At 41.8% G+C, this 17,449-nt stretch overlaps 1 protein-coding gene across 3 annotated transcripts in view; it reads left to right on the top strand.

Annotated features, from left to right (window-relative positions):
* The window catches only part of LOC140064118 (formin-H-like), a 121,051-nt gene that overhangs the window by 89,985 nt on the left and 13,617 nt on the right, over positions 1–17,449 (top strand). For all 3 annotated transcript variants that reach the window (XM_072110673.1, XM_072110674.1, XM_072110675.1), the window contains 4 exons: positions 2,923–3,034; positions 7,065–7,155; positions 12,725–12,811; positions 13,207–13,359. In XM_072110673.1, coding sequence (XP_071966774.1) covers positions 2,923–3,034; positions 7,065–7,155; positions 12,725–12,811; positions 13,207–13,359 — 443 coding nt within the window. The remainder of the gene's footprint in view (positions 1–2,922; positions 3,035–7,064; positions 7,156–12,724; positions 12,812–13,206; positions 13,360–17,449) is intronic.

Below are 17,449 nucleotides of genomic sequence, written 5' to 3'. Positions count from 1 at the left end.
GTTTAACTCTTTATATCTATCGAATAATGGGCTTGTTAGCCCCCGATTTCCTATGCCCCTTATTCCTCATACATCGCATTTCATACATTGGTGGCAGCACGCTAGTTAGCTTGGCTCTATTCATCTGCTGTTAACTAGTTCCCTTCTTTCTCACTCATGCATCACACCTATTGCACCACCAATGATTTAGCTATCTTAATCCTAATAGTTCAACACCTATCCCTCACCAACTATATTAAAACCTAATGTTGCCCCACGACATGTTTCAGTACCTAACGTGGTTTCATCAGGGGTTTGCGGCAAAGACAGCATGTGGACGCCGATCACGGCGGTAGTGTTCCTCACTGTATGGAGGTAGTGTTCCTTACTGTATGGGGGTAGTGTTCCTCATTGTGTGGCCGCAGTGTTCCTCACTGTATGGGGGTAGTGTTCCTTACTGTATGGGGGTAGTGTTCCTTACTGTATGGGGGTAGTGTCCCTCACTGTATAGGGGTAGTGTCCCTCACTGTATGGCGGTTGTGTTCCTCACTGTATGGCGGTAGTGTTCCTCACTGTATGACGGTAGTGTTCTTTACTGTTTGGGGGTAGTGTTCCTCATTGTATGGTGGCAGTGTTCCTCATTGCATGGCGGTAGTGTTTCTCACTGCATGGCGCTAGTGTCCCTCACTGCATGGCGATAGGGTTCCTCATTGTATGGGGGTAGTGTCCCTCACTGTATGGGGGTAGTGTCCCTCATTGTATGGGGGTAGTGTCCCTCATTGTATGGCAGTAGTGTTCCGTACTGTATGGGGGTAGTGTTCCTCACTGTACGGGGGTAGTGTCCCTCATTGTATGGCGGTAGTGTTCCGTACTGGATGGGGGTAGTGTTCCTCACTGTATGGCTGTATTCCTTACTGTATGGAGGTAGTGTTCCTCACTGTATGGGGGTGTTATTCCTCATTGTATGGGGGTAGTGTCCCTCACTGTACGGGGTAGTGTTCCTCACTGTATGGGGGTCATGTTCCTCACCGTATAGGGGTAGTGTCCCTGACTGTATGGCGGTAGTGTTCTTCAATGTTTGGGGGTAGTGTCTTTCACTGAATGGTGGTAGTGTTCCTCACTGTATGGTGGTAGTGTTCCACACTGTTGATTACAATTTTATACTTTTTTTATTATAATTTTTTTTTTACTTTTTTATGTTTACTATTTTTCAGACTTCCTAGGGTACTTTAACCCTAGGTTGTCTGATCGATCCTACCATATACTGCCATACTACAGTACAGTACTACAGTATGGCAGTATATGGGGATTTCTCTCCTCATTCATCACAATGTGCTGATCGCACATTGTAATGAAGGGGTTACACCATGGCAGCCTTAGGTCTTCAGAAGACAGGGAGCGGCGATCCTTGGAGAAATGTCGGCGCCCTTGCACAGCCATCTTTTTGAAGCCACCGGCAGCTTTGCCACAGGCATTCTGCAGGTTAACACGCGCGATCAGTGCTAGCACCGACCGTGGGTGTTACCGGCAAGCCTTTGCTGCAATATGTACAGCTGCAATATGTAGCAAAGACTCCCCAGCTATGGAGAGGGCTTAACCCGTGAGCCCTCTCCATGCACATACACACAGCATGTGAAGTACTGCTATGTCACATTCTGTAATTCGTTTTGATCCGGTTCGAATCAAATTTTCTCTGAAAATTAGGCGAACGGGGTCGAATCGAATTTTCACTAATTTGCCCGTTTCTACTCATGATCCAAAGGTCTGTATACTAGGAATACATTGGGTATGAAGGTTGCAAGAAAAATGGTAAGATGGACCATGAAGGGTGAGAAAAGTAATATTGTATTATTGGAAGACTAGAAATACACCAAGGTTAAAGAATTGAAAGAAAAAAATAATGCCATGGTGCTAGGTGAGTTCTATAGTGAGGCAACGGGAGATGATAGGGAGGCAATACCTGAGGCCTGGTTTTCAAAAAGTGAGTCAATTATATAAAAAAAAAAGGAAAAGAAGAGAAGAATGATTATGCTACTAGCCTCCCTGGGGCCCTGAGAGGGAAGTGGGGGGGAGGCTTGATGTCTTAAATTTAGAGGTTATTTTGCTTTATGCTAAATATGTTTGTATAATGTGTTTGTAAATCAACAAAAAGTTGTATGTCATAGTATGTCACACAGAGAGAGATTACGGGCTGAGCCCTCTCGATACAAGGTGGGTGTTTGCTGCATATTTTAGCGAACACCCAGCGGTAACATTGCCACCGCTCATCGGTGTTAACCATATAAATGCCCCAGTAAAAGCTGCTTGAGGCATTTAAATCCCGGCAGTGCATAGGCGCTGCTATATTGGATTTGATTGCCGCCCTGTGAGGTCATCGTGGGCGAAGATTGGTTACCATGACAGTCTCGGGTCATACAAAGACCAGAGACTGTCTCGTTTTAAACCATTTATTTTACCGTCCTTAAAATAGTAGCATTGAAAACTTTAGCAAAAGTCGAAAAAAGTGCCCCCCCACATCTCTGTACACTGAAGTATGAAAAAGTTATTATCGCCAAAATAAAGAATTTTTGTAAATCTATGAAAACATTATAAAACCCATATACATTTGATATCCCTGTCATCATACCAACCCAAAGAATAAAGGAGATTTGTAATTTGGGACGCACAGTAAAAGCTGTAAAATCCAAGCCCACGAGAAAACAGTGCATTTTTTCACCAATTACATTGTATTTGGATTTTTTTCCGGCTTCCCAGTACATGGCATGGAAAATTAAATACTGATACTAAAAGTATAATTGTTATGCAGAAAACAAGCCCTCATACAGCTCTTTACATGGAAAAATAAAAAAGTTATGAAATTTTGAAGGTAAAAGTGGATAAACAAAAACGAAAAAGGGCCTGGCCATAGTATGCTCTCAAATTATATTTCTTTTATTCCTTTAGGTATTGTCTTAAAACATTTTCACATGCAGCCAGAGGAGCTGAAGGAGAAGTTATTGATCATACAAGAATGTGACGGAGGGTTATCTGATGAAAATCTGACTAACCTCAGACGGTAAATCATTGTATTTGAACCAAAGTTATGTTTCTAATTTTGTAGAGCACCCACTGTTGATAGGTTGTCATGTTATTCCTGCTAAATGTTCCCTTTTGGGCTCTTATATAAGAGATAGTCTACTTACAATATATTATTTGTTGTCCTTAAAAGTGAGGTCTAGTGTAGTAACCCAGAGTGGGGTCTCTCTGTTACTCTATAGGGGATAGAGAACTTTGGGCCATGAAGCTTGCCCTGGAAGAATGGGGATATCTTTTGGAGGGAGCTCGTCATCCAGTCTGCGTATACACACATCATAAAAACCTCTCGTATCTTGAGACAGCTCAACGCCTTAATCCCTGGCAAGCCCGTTGGTTACTCTTCTGCTCCTGCTTTAAAATGATAATCCACTTTCGACCTGCGGAGAAGAATATCAATGCGGATGCACTTTTGCGGGCCTGTGATGTCGTTGGAGAACAGCTGGTTCCTCAGTATATTATCTCTCCGGAACAGTTGGTCGATGCCGCTCCAGTGGAACCTCCACAGCTTCCCCCTGGCAAGATCTATGTCCGACCTGCACTGCAGAAGGGGATTTTGTGTTGGGGACATTCTTCTCGCCTGGCTGGGCACCCTGGGGTGCAATAGTCCGTGGCCTTCATCTCCCGCTTCAATTAGTGGCCTGACCTGGTCAAGGATGTTCGGGACTTTGTGGGATCCTGCACTTCCTGTGTCTGCAATAAGCCTTTACGCCTGAAACCAGCTGGTCTCTTGCTTCCGTTGCCGATATGTCACATGTGGCAATGGACTTTATCACGGACCTTCCATCTTCCTTGGGCAATAGCGGCATCTGGGTGGTGACAGAACGGTTTTTGAAGGTGTCTCATGTTCCTCTTCCTCTTCCAGATGTCTCATGTTCCTCCTCCACGTCTTTCCAGCTTCTTCTTTCAACATATTTTCCGGTTACATGGTCTTTCTCAACATATCTCTGATCGGGGAGTTCAGTTTGTTTCCAGCTTTTGGCGTTCCCTCTGCAGCCATCTGCAGGTAAAGTTTGATTTCTCCTCAGATTACCACCCTCAGTCCAATGGACAAGGGGAGAGGATTAACCAGACTCTGGGATGTCACGTCAATCATTTTGTTTCTGCCCGTCAAGACGACTGGTTCGCTTTGTGGGCGGAATTCTCCTATAATACCCTGGATTCCGAATCCTCTGGCTCCGCTCCCTTCTTCATTGTCTATGGACAGCATCCACGCCCTCCTCTGCCTGTGTCCTTGGATGTCCCTCCTGTTGAGGAGTTGATATGAGATTGTTGTTTCAGGCTTCTGCGCGTACCAAGCTCCAGACTGACAAAAGACGCAGGCCTCCTCCTGTCTTCTCTCATGGTGACAAGGTCTGGTTGTCCTCTAGATACATCCGGCTGAAAATTCCCGGGTACAAGCTTGGTCCACGATTCTTGAGTCCTTCGAGGTCCTGACTCGCATCAATCCGGTGTCCTACAAGCTGCGCCTTCCTCCAACCATGCACATCACAAACTCCTTTCATGTCCCCCTGTTTAAGCCTGTCTCCCGGCAAGTATATCCTCCTACTCCTGTGGGTGACTCCTCTGACATCTATAAAATAAAGGAGATACTTGATATAAAGACGGTGAAAGTTAAGCAGATCTTCTTGGTTGACTGGAAGGGGTTCAGGCCGGAGGAGAGATCTAGGGAGCACAAGGACAACATCCTAGACCATGATCTCCTGCAGAGATTTCTCCAGCCCAAGAGGAGGGGGAGGCCAAAAGGGAGGCTTCTGTCACGGGTGTTCCAGCAACCGATATCGCAGGTCACAGGCTCACCAGTGCTCCTCAGTGCCCGCACCTGTAGCGCCGGTGCCACTGACCTGTCCCCATTCCGGATTCCCGTCCGTGGTCCATCCACGCGTGTACCTGTTTCCTAGGGCATGCGCGCCGGCTTCAAGAAATTTAAAGGATCAGCACACTATAAATTGGCGCTGGCCATAACCTAGAAGGCTATTAAAACCTGTCTCTTCCATCACACCCTCGGGGATCTTTGTGCCTACGCCTTAGAGAAAGCTCCCCTGCGATATTCCTAAGTATTCCTGCGTTCCTGTGTGTTGCTGCTCCTGAATTCCCATGTTCCTTAGTTCCTGTTCCCGTGCTCCGATGTGTTTCTATGTTCCTTTTCCTGCGTTCCTGTGTTCCTGTTCCCGTGTTCTCATTCCCATTTGCTTGGACCTCCCGTTGATGACCCCGGATTGGACTTGACCTTGCATCTCTGCCACCTGCCCTGACCCTGTGCCTGAACCTGACCACGAGAATGTCTCCTGCTAAGGTACCTCGACCCCGGCTGCCAACGTGGACTAATCGCACCCGTGGAACGACCTGGTGGTAATGCGACACAGCAAGACTATCCCACGTTGCGGCGGGCCCTGGTGAACACCAGGTGCCACTTAGATTTCCGTCCTTGGTGTCGGCTTCTACCACCTCCCGCGGTGGTCCAGAGGATCCACTGATCCCGAATCTTGACAGGATACAGATTTGGATGAATTGTGAGCCAAGGATCCCATATATCATGAAAGGAGGACACTTTTTTTATTCCTTAACGCAAGCAACCTTTCAAAGGCGCAATGGTTGGCTAGGAGTTCATGCATGGATCTCATGTTGGGAGGGGAGGTAGATTTCCATACTCTTGTAATCAGGTGTTTAACAAACCATAAAATATGACCTATAAGTTTCCTATATTTGAAGGGGATTGTGTGAATATCCAGTTCTAGAAGTGCCATCACTGGATTTATAGGCACCAGTGCTTTGACTATTTGTCAAAGCTGAAAAACCATTAACCAGAATGCTTTTAAATCTGAACATGACCAGAATATATGAAAAATTGTTCCATTATCCCTGTAACACCTCTAATACCTATCAGATGACTCAAGGTAAATTTGTGCTAGTCTAACCGGAGTAAGGTACCACCTAGTAACACGTTTCAAATGTAGCATTGGCTGAGGCCTTCCTAGCCCATGTACTAGCTAATTTCCTCTCCCTATTTTGGACTTGTTTCCTCAAGTCCTCCTGCTACTTTACTACTGGTCTAGATAAGGGGTCACATATGTCACTCTGAGCTGCAACAGTATTTTTATGCACCAGATTCAAGGGAATATTTTGTGAATTACTGCCTGTTTTGTGGATTGGGTGGAGACTAATGTCTGTCAGTTTTGCCCTCAAGCTGAGGTCATTTAGCTTGCCCACAGATCCCATGATGCCTTGTATTCTCTCTCAAAGTAACAGCATGGAATCCACTTAGTTTCCCACAAGTAAAAAAACTGAGCACTATGTGCATACAGGATGTATATAGTGACTAGTCTAGTAGCTTCCATCATGTGGAGGGGCACAGAACATGTAATTAGTGGTATAAATCCAAGTAAACCAGTTACATGAAGTCTATAGCCTGTCTATAGCCTATGAAGGTGAAGAGACAGACAGACAAAGTTCTGTCTAATCATAGACTGGGATGGAGGGGCTAATAGGGAGCTGGGATTATCTTGTACCTCACTATTCTGTGAAGAAGACATCTGCATTCACAAATCCAGCACTGCTTCAAACACTGTCACATGACCTCCTTCTCTGTGAGCAGGGAGCAGCAGCTCCTCCCCTCCCATGAAGCCATAGATTTGTTTATCTGATGTTTATACTACAGACTCCAGGGCTTATCAGCAGAGGGAGAGGAAGCAGCTATTGCAGCCCTGAGGTAATCTAAGGGGGATAGCAAATAAACTGCTGGATATAAGTAACAAAGATAATAGGCAAAGTTGTTTTACATCCCAAGAGCTATTGATATGTAAAAAAAAACCCTTTACAGTTCCTCTTTAAATAATGAAACTTTCTTTTCAATGACAGCAAGCAGCGATCTAGAAACCCATGAGAAATTGATGCAGAATGCATATAGGACAAACAATAAGAAAGTGGACTAACCATTTAATTCCCACCCACTGATTATGTCATACCATTTGAATAATTAGTTACAATAAATGTTTTTATGTATTTTCTTACAGATACGTTCCAACTGCAAAAGATCGAGGGATGTACTTAGGTTATAAAGGTTCTCCTACTGAATTGCACATTGTGGATCAGTTTATGTTGCAGGTGCTGAGATTTTTTCCTTCAGGTGTCTGTTTGAAAAGAGCATATCACATAATATAATTTAATTCAAGTTTGTGGTTTTGTGAGGGAATAGGAGTTTATCTGCAGCTTGCATTCCCAATGATGTATTTCAGTGTCGGTATTATGATTTGAAAGATGAGATGTTTAACTTTAATATGTTACCAAAATAAGTTTTCTAGATTCTATTGAGCCAAAGATAGGGTCATCTAAAAAGTGTTTTACTTGTTCAAGATATTAAGTCATAACACAACTACAGTGGGTATTTTTTGTTTCATTGCAGACAATTGGTTAGATCACTCTGTTATCCATCTTGACAGAAAAAAAAACAGAAGTGTAAATATATTTGCTAATTTATTAAACAAGAAAAAATTCAATATCACATGGTCATCAGTAACCAGACCCTTTGCTGTGACATTTAAAGGACAGCTGTCATCAGGTCTCTGTCACTATTTCTGTCACCTCTACCTGTTGGAGCAGCTCACAAGGATTCCATCCCATCCTTTATTCATACATTAATCATTATAAAATCATCTTTTCTTTATTATGTAAATGAGGCTGGTCACATGGTCAGAGGCAGTGATGTCACCCCTGTTCCCCATCCCCTCCCCCCCCCTCCCCCTGCTCATGTCTGTGATGTATAGTAAAGCATTGCTAGTGTTGCTGCATCTGCTGACATGCTGCATCCTCCTAATACACAGAGACACAGACATCAGCTACACAAATACCTGACATCTTCTGCTATAACATGGTTGCATCCTGGAGCTGTTGTATTTCTCCTATACACACACACAGGCTACAGGAGGTGTGGCCACCAGCACCAGGAAGCACATGGTTTACACCATTATACAGCCTCACACCATTATACAGGCTGTCAGTCAAGCACTGGGGGTGTGTCTGTGCCTCCCACTCATGAATAAGGTGGACAGCTTGAATATGATAATGACTCATTGGACATTTCACAGGTCATTTGCATACAGCTTTAGGACCTCATTGCTTAGGTTTACAGGCATGTAGAGGGACAATGAAGGGACAGAGGCAATGCTCTTTAATGGCAGTTTATGAAAATCTATTTAGATTAGGGAGGTTATTTTGCATGACAGGTTCTCTTTAATTCACATGCTGTCCATTTCCTTCTGATTCACTTTGAAATGGTTATACTCCTTCATTGGAGTCCCGCTAAGTTTAGATTAGAAAGGCACACACCTGTCTATGTAAGAACTTTTTCGATCTTACTAAATGGCTGCAATGAAACAAAGAGTGAAAAATTTAAAGGGGTCTGAATACTCTTCGCAACCACTGTATATCAATTGTATATCTGATGCAAAGAATAAAGGGATTACCTACTTCTTATGTGCAGAAAAAACAAGCAAAGCACATATAAATGATTGCAAGAATTATATACTTTATTAGTTATTGTGCACTCAATACATCTTTATCCATAAAAGAACATAAAATAAAGGCAGACATAAAGTGACAGACAGACTGAAAAACAGTATTTTCCAGTGAACGTATACTTGATTTTGTCTATAATTGTTGGGTTCACATATATTTAATGAGTTTACCTCTGACTGTATTAATAATTCGTGCTGAGTTACGACAAGGTTTCTTATAGTCCCGCACAAGCTAGTTGCTTTATACTGTGGCTATGCACACATGAGGGCATTCCATTTTAGCTTGACCTTGCCATGGCATCGCTTCAACTGCGGGTTAAATCTCGCGATATGTGTAGTTAGAGAGGCTTTTTCAATATGACCTTTTCACATTGCAAAGTCATGTGACTTGCGGGTTGGATCTCGCAATATCTGACGTCATCCTATGGAATCTGTGTCCCGTTTAACCTAGTTGTGCCCCGGTTCTTGCAGCCTTCTGTGTAATTCATTGGTAGGTAGGTAATTAACTATGTGATGACATAGGTTGGGGATTGTATAAATTTGTGTTGCTTTACATACTCAGCACTCCCCCAGAAGAAGCTCATTGTGCAAAACACTTGTCTGGGTCTGTATTAGTTGAAGGTTTTTCCCTTATTTTGCCTTTCTGCATTTGGGATATACTGGTTACCCCTATCTATTGCAGGGTTCCCGGTTATGTATTTGTACCTTTGTGGGTCAATTTTCTGCTGCTGGTACAGGTGTGTGTGGATTTATTTTGGTCTACACTCAGACTTAGCGGCCTTCTTGTGTTTGGGATAACTTTGCCTATTTAAATATTTTACACTGAACCGTGTGTACTGTTTTTCAGTCTGTCTGTCCCTTTATGTCTGCCTTTATTTTATGTTCTTTTATGGATAAAGATGTGTTGAGTGCACAATAACTAATAAAGTATATAATTCTTGTAATCATTTATATGTGCTTTGCTTGTTTTTTCTGAACATAGGGAGTAGGTAATCTTGTTATACTGGTGGTGACTGGCATTGGCCCATTGACCAGTTTCAACCCGGATATTTCTACTTATTGGTGGTATAAAGAATAAAGGGGACATATTATTTGGACCACATAATAAAACTGGTAAAAAAAAAGTGCATGAAAAAATGGCGCAATTTAATATTTATGTCAGTTTTTACCAGCTTTATATTAATATGTACATTTATATATAGTAAAAGGGATGTTAAAAAAGTCCTTAAACATCTGTTTACAGATAAATAAAAATGTTATAGCTTTTTGAACAAGTAACAAAAAAAGGAGTTCTTTAAGAGTTAAAGGGGTATTCCCATCAGGGCATTTACAGTTAATTTACCGTATATACTCGAGTATATGCCGACCCAAGTATAAGCCAAGGCCCCTTATTTTACGACAAAAACCTGGTAAAACCTATATTTTTTACTCAAGTATAAGCCGAGTTTGGGTTTTCACCACATTTTTTGTGCTGAAAAACTAGGCTTATACTCAAGTATATATGGTAATTAATTTGCTATATTTAAACATTTCTTCAATTGGATGTTATTAAAAAAAATGTTCCTGTGTGAAGATAATTTCTCATAAATTCTCAACAAGATGGTAGGGGCGGTGCAGACACCCTCCCAAGGATAGGCCGGCACTACCAGTCCCGTGTGTGCAGGTAAGAAGGCAAGGGCACATATAGCTTAGTACTGGGTATAAACAGGAGTATCACGGTGGTGCTCAGCCAATTATAAGAACAATGCTTCAACGTGGAATAGTAGAAATAAGGAAGCGGCACTCACCAGATACAGCCAGCAGCTGTAACAGATTAAATACCCAGCCGCCAACGTCATGTGTTACACAGTGTCATGTGACTGGGGGGTTTGTGTGTATGTGACGTCGCGGTCACGAGTCCGGCTGAGGTGGAGAGACACACCTCCCAAAAGCTCGGACCTCATGCAAGCGCCGCCCGCACACTAGGTATGTGATACAGTTAAAAAAGTATACAGACACATAGTATACACAATCAAACAATGTTAGACCGTTATAGGACTTAGAGAATTATGCAAGCAATTAGAACATTTAGAGTACTATGCATGGTAAGCTGTCGGATCTAGATAAAGACTGCCATGTCGTTTTTATCATTTAACCCTATCGGGCCCTCTGCTTCTGTTCGAGGTATCCATCTTGCCTCATGGCGGAGTAACTCCCTATGTCTATCGCCTCCATCTGTATTGACCATAGTACGCTCAATCCCTGCAAATGTAAGTAAATTAGGGTCGTCCGCGTGCATATCTCGTATATGCTTTATCAATCTCTGTGAACCTTTCCCTGATATAATGGAGTGATGATGCTCTCTAAAACGTATGTAGAGTGGTCGGAGTAAATCTCTCATGGTGGGGTTATGTTTAAATGAAATCATGGGTCTATTTTCAGTGACTTTCCTTAATTCGGGGTCCCTTTCGAGTATGACCCAATTCTTTTGTATAGCTATACGTACATTCTTTTCATTAGGGCAGAAATTAAAGGTAAAGGTAAATCAATACCTGTTTCTTTTTTTTGCCCCCCTCTTGTGCAGTAGTTGATGTCTGTCTAGCTTTAGTGCTTTTTCATAGGCTGTCCCAATGATGGTATCCAGTTAGCCCCTCAGCCTAAGTCTGTCTCTCAATTCAAGGGCCTGTTTATGGAAGGACTCATCAGAGTCATTTATGCGTCTCAAGCGTACAAATTGACCGTATGGTACAGCCTTTTTTACATGATCGGGGTGGGCGCTATTATAATGCAGAAAGGCATTCGTGGCTGTTGGCTTGCGATAGCCACTCACTTTAATTTGATCTGCGACTACATCAAGTTGGACATCTAGAAATTCTAAATGTTTATCGCCGAAATTGCACGTGAAGCGCATGTTCATCCTATCCCCTGTATTTAAAAATTCTACAAAATCAAAAAATTCTTGTTTGGAACCAGACCAAGCCATGAACACATCGTCAATGTATTTTAAGTAGGTGTGTATGTATTTGACATACGGGTTTCCCGAATTGAGGATAAATTTACTTTCGAACACAGCCAAAAAAATATTGGCGAAGGTACATGCGACAGGTGTGCCTATGGCCGTGCCTGTAACTTGATTAAACCATTGGTTGTTAAATAAAAAAGAATTGTGGGTCAGGATGAACAGTAGTTTCAGATCTTCACGCCAGTTGATGTCCTCGACCGCCCTTAAGAAAGAATTGGTGTCCTTCAAATATGATGGAATATCCATCCATCAAGATAGGTCTCAAAAGCCAGTCGAGGAACTGAGACAGAGATTCGGTCACCGAGCCGATCCCCGCGACAATGGGGCGGCCGGGGGGTCGACTCGGTGACTTGTGAATCTTGAAGAGGAAATACCAAGAGGGTTTCCTTGGAAAAGTAGGTAGAAGTTTCTCGGCCATTTTAATAGACAAAACTTTATTTTCTACTGCATGTCTTAAGATGGTGCGTAAATGAGAGATATATTTGGTCGTGGGGTCACTCAGTAGTTTGACATATGTAGATGTATCATGTAATTGCCTTTCGGCTTCTTCGACATAATAATTTTTCGACATAATCACTATATTGCCCCCCTTGTCGGCCGGCTTTATGACTAGGGTTTTATCCTTTTTAAGTTTCTGCAGAGCTTTCCATTCTGTCATCGACATATTGGGGTTCTGAGTAGGGTAAATCAGAGACTTGACATCTCTGCAAACTTGTTTATAAAAGATGTCAATTTCTCATAAATGTTGCTATGCTGTCCCTTAGAAACGAGATGGCTTCCTCGGATACGACCACCTCACATTTTGGCAGCAGTGGCCAGACATGCGCTATTGAGCCCTGCCTGACCACCTGGCTTCAGCACTCATTACCACTGGACGGCTGTGGGACATGCAGTAACTCCCAGACATTTCATATATAAACATCCTTTGTTTCTTTCTGCAATCCCTCCAGCAGAAGTGGCCGTATCCAAGGAGTCAGCCATGTTTCTATGGAGCCATATTACTACATTTATGAGAAATTATCTTCACACAGGTAAACATTTTTTAATATCCTCTAATTGAAGAAATGTATATATGTGGCAGATTAATGAAGTTGAATGTGAATGCCGAGATGAGAACACCCCTTTAAGTCATCCTATCTCCCATTTCTGTTTTTCACAGATGTGCAAAATCCCAGATCTGTGTCCCCGACTGGATACTTTACTAGCAATACGAGAGATGCCCATTTATATGAAAGACATACATCCGGTAAGCAAGAGTCACCACATATTGTGCCGTATGTGCTTTTCTTTCCCAGTCCTATGTAGGTTGTTGTTTGGTACCCAGTCACTCATGACCAGTAGTTTGATGTTCTGGAACTTTTTCACTAGATGTACTCTAATGGAGTCACTTATAACAAGTGGTTTGGTTCCCTAGTTCTTAAAGTTTTTATTCTGACCCTGTATTATATTTCTGCCCAAACCACACATACCTTTTTTTTTCTTTTACCCAAATGTTCTTCTTATGTAACATTTTATTGATGATTACAATGATATAGTGCTACCTTCACTGCAGCTGATTCTATCATTCCTACAATGTATGGTAAATGAAACATATTTTGTCATCTATGATAAATGAAAGTCAAAAGAGTTTTTCGCTTGCAGCTCATATCCCAGAAGATCAAAGCTTGTAAGCAGCTGCTCCACAGCCAGGCCTTCCCAGCAGTTCTCACTTACATCCTGGCCATGGGCAATTGTCTCAATGAAACCTCAGGCAAAGGAAAAGCCAAGGGATTCCAACTTTCTACCCTGACAAAAGTGTGTATTCTACTTTAATTCTCTATTTTTAGATATAGTACTAAATTTTTCATTGTTCACCTGACTGACATTTTGTATCTCTAAAACTGCCAATTATTTGAATATATTTGAATTACATTGGTCTCTTGTTGAAACTAATACATCAAATAGGTAGCAATGATATGTGTCCTCAATCATCATAATAATCAGTCTGTATGGGATAATAAAATAACTTTTATTCAGGTTTACAAGCTAAAAAAGGCTGTAGGTTATCCAAGAAAGTAATATAACACAGACTAGGATGCACGGAGGAGGTAAGTATACAGACACATGCATCAGTTTTATGTTCAGGTGGAGTACTCTAACTGGGAATGATATTGATCACCACCTGTTTGTCCCTTATAATCCAGACACATCAAGAACACCCTTGTGGAGATGGGCAACTTGTCCCAGGTGTGTAACATGCAGATGTATAACAAAAAGCACCAGTGTGGGAGCGCCGCCAGGCTCTGCTTTGAGTCACAGTGAAGCCTCCATCACCCCACACCATAGACAATAAAACTGGGGTTCCTGGTGTGTTTTCTTAGAGCCCCAATTCATGAGAGATGCTTCTGTCCTAGGGTACTAGAACTACCACCCTAGCAGCCCTAGAAGCTGCTAACGGGCCCTTGTAGAGAGGGCTGCATGTGGCTGCATGTACTCTGCAGACTACACAGGCAAACTGAATGGGCCCTTCAACTACAGGTGAAGGGCCCATTCAGTTTGCCTGTGTAGTCTGCAGAGTACGACAGATTCAGGATTTGTGCACACATTCTTCAAGTATCTGCCACTCCCTGCACTTTTCCGGCAGAATGCACCACCTTTTTTTGCAGCACCTTTAACATAGAGCCTTCAACACATTTCTGTCAGACTTTTCATGATAAATGTGGTGCACAGTCTGACTGAGCACCAGAACGTCAATTTCAGTGCAGAAATTTGTTTCTTCTGAAGAATAGTGAAGTCGCACCACAAACAGTCGCGTGCAACACAAATGTGGTGTGGACACTTCTTAAATACATGTGCAAGCAGATTGCAGTAAAAAGAATGTACATAAGTTACAAAACCGATTGGTGTGGGCACAACACACTACCATCAGTTTATTCAGATAATACCAAAATCTTTGAACAACATAAAAAATGCATCAATCCAGAAATATATGAAACAAATATATCTTTATTGAAAAATAACAATAGAACTGTACATGCACAATGCAATGCTAGATGAACTGCAATGAAATAAAAATGTGTGTGTCCAAAGTAGCGTCTGTAATAAGCCTAATGGTAGGTTACACAGTCATATGCATAATATAAAATAGGTACTACATTATAATGAAAGACTATCAGAAAATGTTATCACATCAGGAATGGCAATACATTCTATGAGGACAGAACATACAGAAAATCTGAGACTACCATACCAAATGAGGGACCACACATAGAATACCCCGACACGTGTTTCGCTATGTCACTTTGATATTGTTACTTTTCAATAAAGACTTATTTGTTTCATATATTTCTGGATTGATGCATTTTTATGTTGTTCAAAGTTTTTGGTATTAACTGAAAAGAATGTGCAAAGTCCAACAGAAAACTGTCGCAACGACCTTAGTAAATGGGTCCCGATAACTCTAAATAAGTGTCTAGCTAACTCATATCTGCTGCAGGTTCTCTGGAGAGTTCCTTCTTTTTCCAGAGCATAGCAGCAATATCACTACACAGAAGACCACTGTCTTTGCCCCAAAAGGTATTGCTCTTCCATATGTCCCTCTCTTTCTTGTGATTGTGTCCCCTTTACCCCTAGCCTCAATCAGTTAACCCCTTTACCTCTCCCCTTGTGTCTGCATCCAATCCTGAAAAAGCAAGGGGATGTGTAAAGGCACTTACCCTACATTAGACCTAAACACTTGTCTTGGGGAATTACAAATACAAAATCCAAAAACGTGTTGTTACTTCCAAAACATAAGCTTGTAGGACTTAACACAGTTACTACGATGTGGATGATTTAAATTTCAATATGCGATTTAAGCATAACCTGTGAATGTGGTCTGAATGCAATGTATAACTTTAGTGTTTGTAATGTAAAGCTTATATCTAGCATTGTATCACCTGTATTCCCTAATAGATAGGTGGATATGAATTTGTCTCTGTTTCCATGTTGTTTTTTGCTCAGCACCTATAGCAGAAAAACTCCTGGGATATATGCTGAAGTGTCCATAGATATGTACTGGCAGACGGAGGCATCCCTTTTGCCTCCATGTGCTGAGTATATGTAGCATCCAGGAGGATAAAAAGGATGGAAAAGTGTACTAGACTACACTATTTTATACTGCTGGGGAATAAAGTACACATTCAGTGGAGGCCATAATAGCCTGAGGAGCGATTACTACTGCATGGCATCCTTCTCCAGCCTTCTGGTTCAAGTAAATCTACCACCTGTATATGAAATTTTTTAGCTAAAGGCAATTACTGGTGAGAGAGAGACATAGGGGTTTGTCCAGCACTCGACCAAATCCACAAAATGATGAAGATTTAAAAACAACAAATTTTATTCCAAAGTATTAAAAACATGATTAGGATGCCATGACAAAAAAATCTTAGAAAAAAACTGATGCGTTTCAGGTCTGAACAACCCTTAATTGTAGTATATACTAGAGGTATGGATCAATTTCAAAATGAGGAAGAAAACGAAATCAGCGGAAACTCAGGAACTACTGTAGAGACTTAATGTATATTTACTAAATGTTTCCTGTATGTTTTTATGCCGCTGCTTATCTAATGTTCTTTCTTGCATTGTATATACCTGAAATAATCTCACTTGTAATGATGTTTTCAGACATACTTCCGGGGTGGTACCAGTAGCTAAGTTTTCATATAATAGTGTGCTGCCATACCTCTAGTATGTACTATGATTACGGGTCATTCAGACCTGAAATGCGTCTGGTTTTTTTCTAAGATTTTTTTGTCTTGGCATCCTTATCATGCTTTTAATACTTTGGAATAAAATTAGTTGTTTTTAATCTTCACTATTTTGTGGATTTTGTCTAGTGCTGGACAAACCCCTATGTCTCTCTCCAATATGAACTGACTCGGACTCAGATACTCCGTGCACTGCCTATACAGGACATTGATGAAGTGAGCTAAAAAGATACTTTTGTTTTGTTACTGGTGGGCTCTGTTCTGCTGATCCTGGAATATATTTTGGCTAGGAACAAAAACTGTTGCTTTTGTAAAAAAATCTACTTTAGATGATATTCAAATGAAGCTCACGTGCTACCTCTACGCCATAGTTTACATTCCCTGGTCTTTTGACGTCACCCTGCTCTCGGCACTTTATGCGCACGAGTTTAGTACATAACGCGCACATGCAAGAAATGCCAAAAGCCGTCACCGGCTCTAAAAAAAAGTAAAGTCATTGATCATTTTGCACAAAACTCCAAAAATGGGCCGGACAAAAGTATTGCCACCCTCAGGCAAAGACTTGGTACCACAACCTTTAGACAAAATAACTGTGATCAACAGCCCCTGGTAACCATCAATGAGTTTCTTTCAATGCTCTGCTGGAATTTTAGACCATTCTTCTTTGGCAAACTGCTCCAGGTCCCTGAGATTTGAAGGTGTCATCTCTAAACTGCCATTTCATATTGCCATGCACATGGTCAGGTAGTTCAGTGCAACCACAAAACATCAGGGAACCTCCCGCCATGTTTGACTGTAGGGACCGTGTTCTTTTCTTTGAAGGACTCTTTCTTCCCTATAAACTCTATGATGACGCCTTTTACCAAAAAGCTCTACTTTTGTCTCATTTGACCAGAGAACATTCACCCAAAACATTTTAGGCTTTCTCAGTTAAGTTTTAGCAAACTCCAGCTGGGTATCTTACAATACAGTCCCTTTTCATTCAGACGCTGACAGATAGAACGGGTTGACACTGTTGTACCCTCGGACTGCGGAGAAGCCTGAAGTTGTTTGGATGTTAGTTGAGGTTCTTTATCCACCATCCAAACAATCTTGCAATGAAATATCTAGGGAGGTTAGCCACAGGGGAATAGGCTTAATCCTTCTTGATGATACTA

The sequence above is a fragment of the Engystomops pustulosus genome, chromosome 6 (assembly GCF_040894005.1).
Source record: "Engystomops pustulosus chromosome 6, aEngPut4.maternal, whole genome shotgun sequence".
NCBI lineage: Eukaryota > Metazoa > Chordata > Amphibia > Anura > Leptodactylidae > Engystomops > Engystomops pustulosus.
This window is presented reverse-complemented; position numbering and strand designations above follow the sequence as displayed.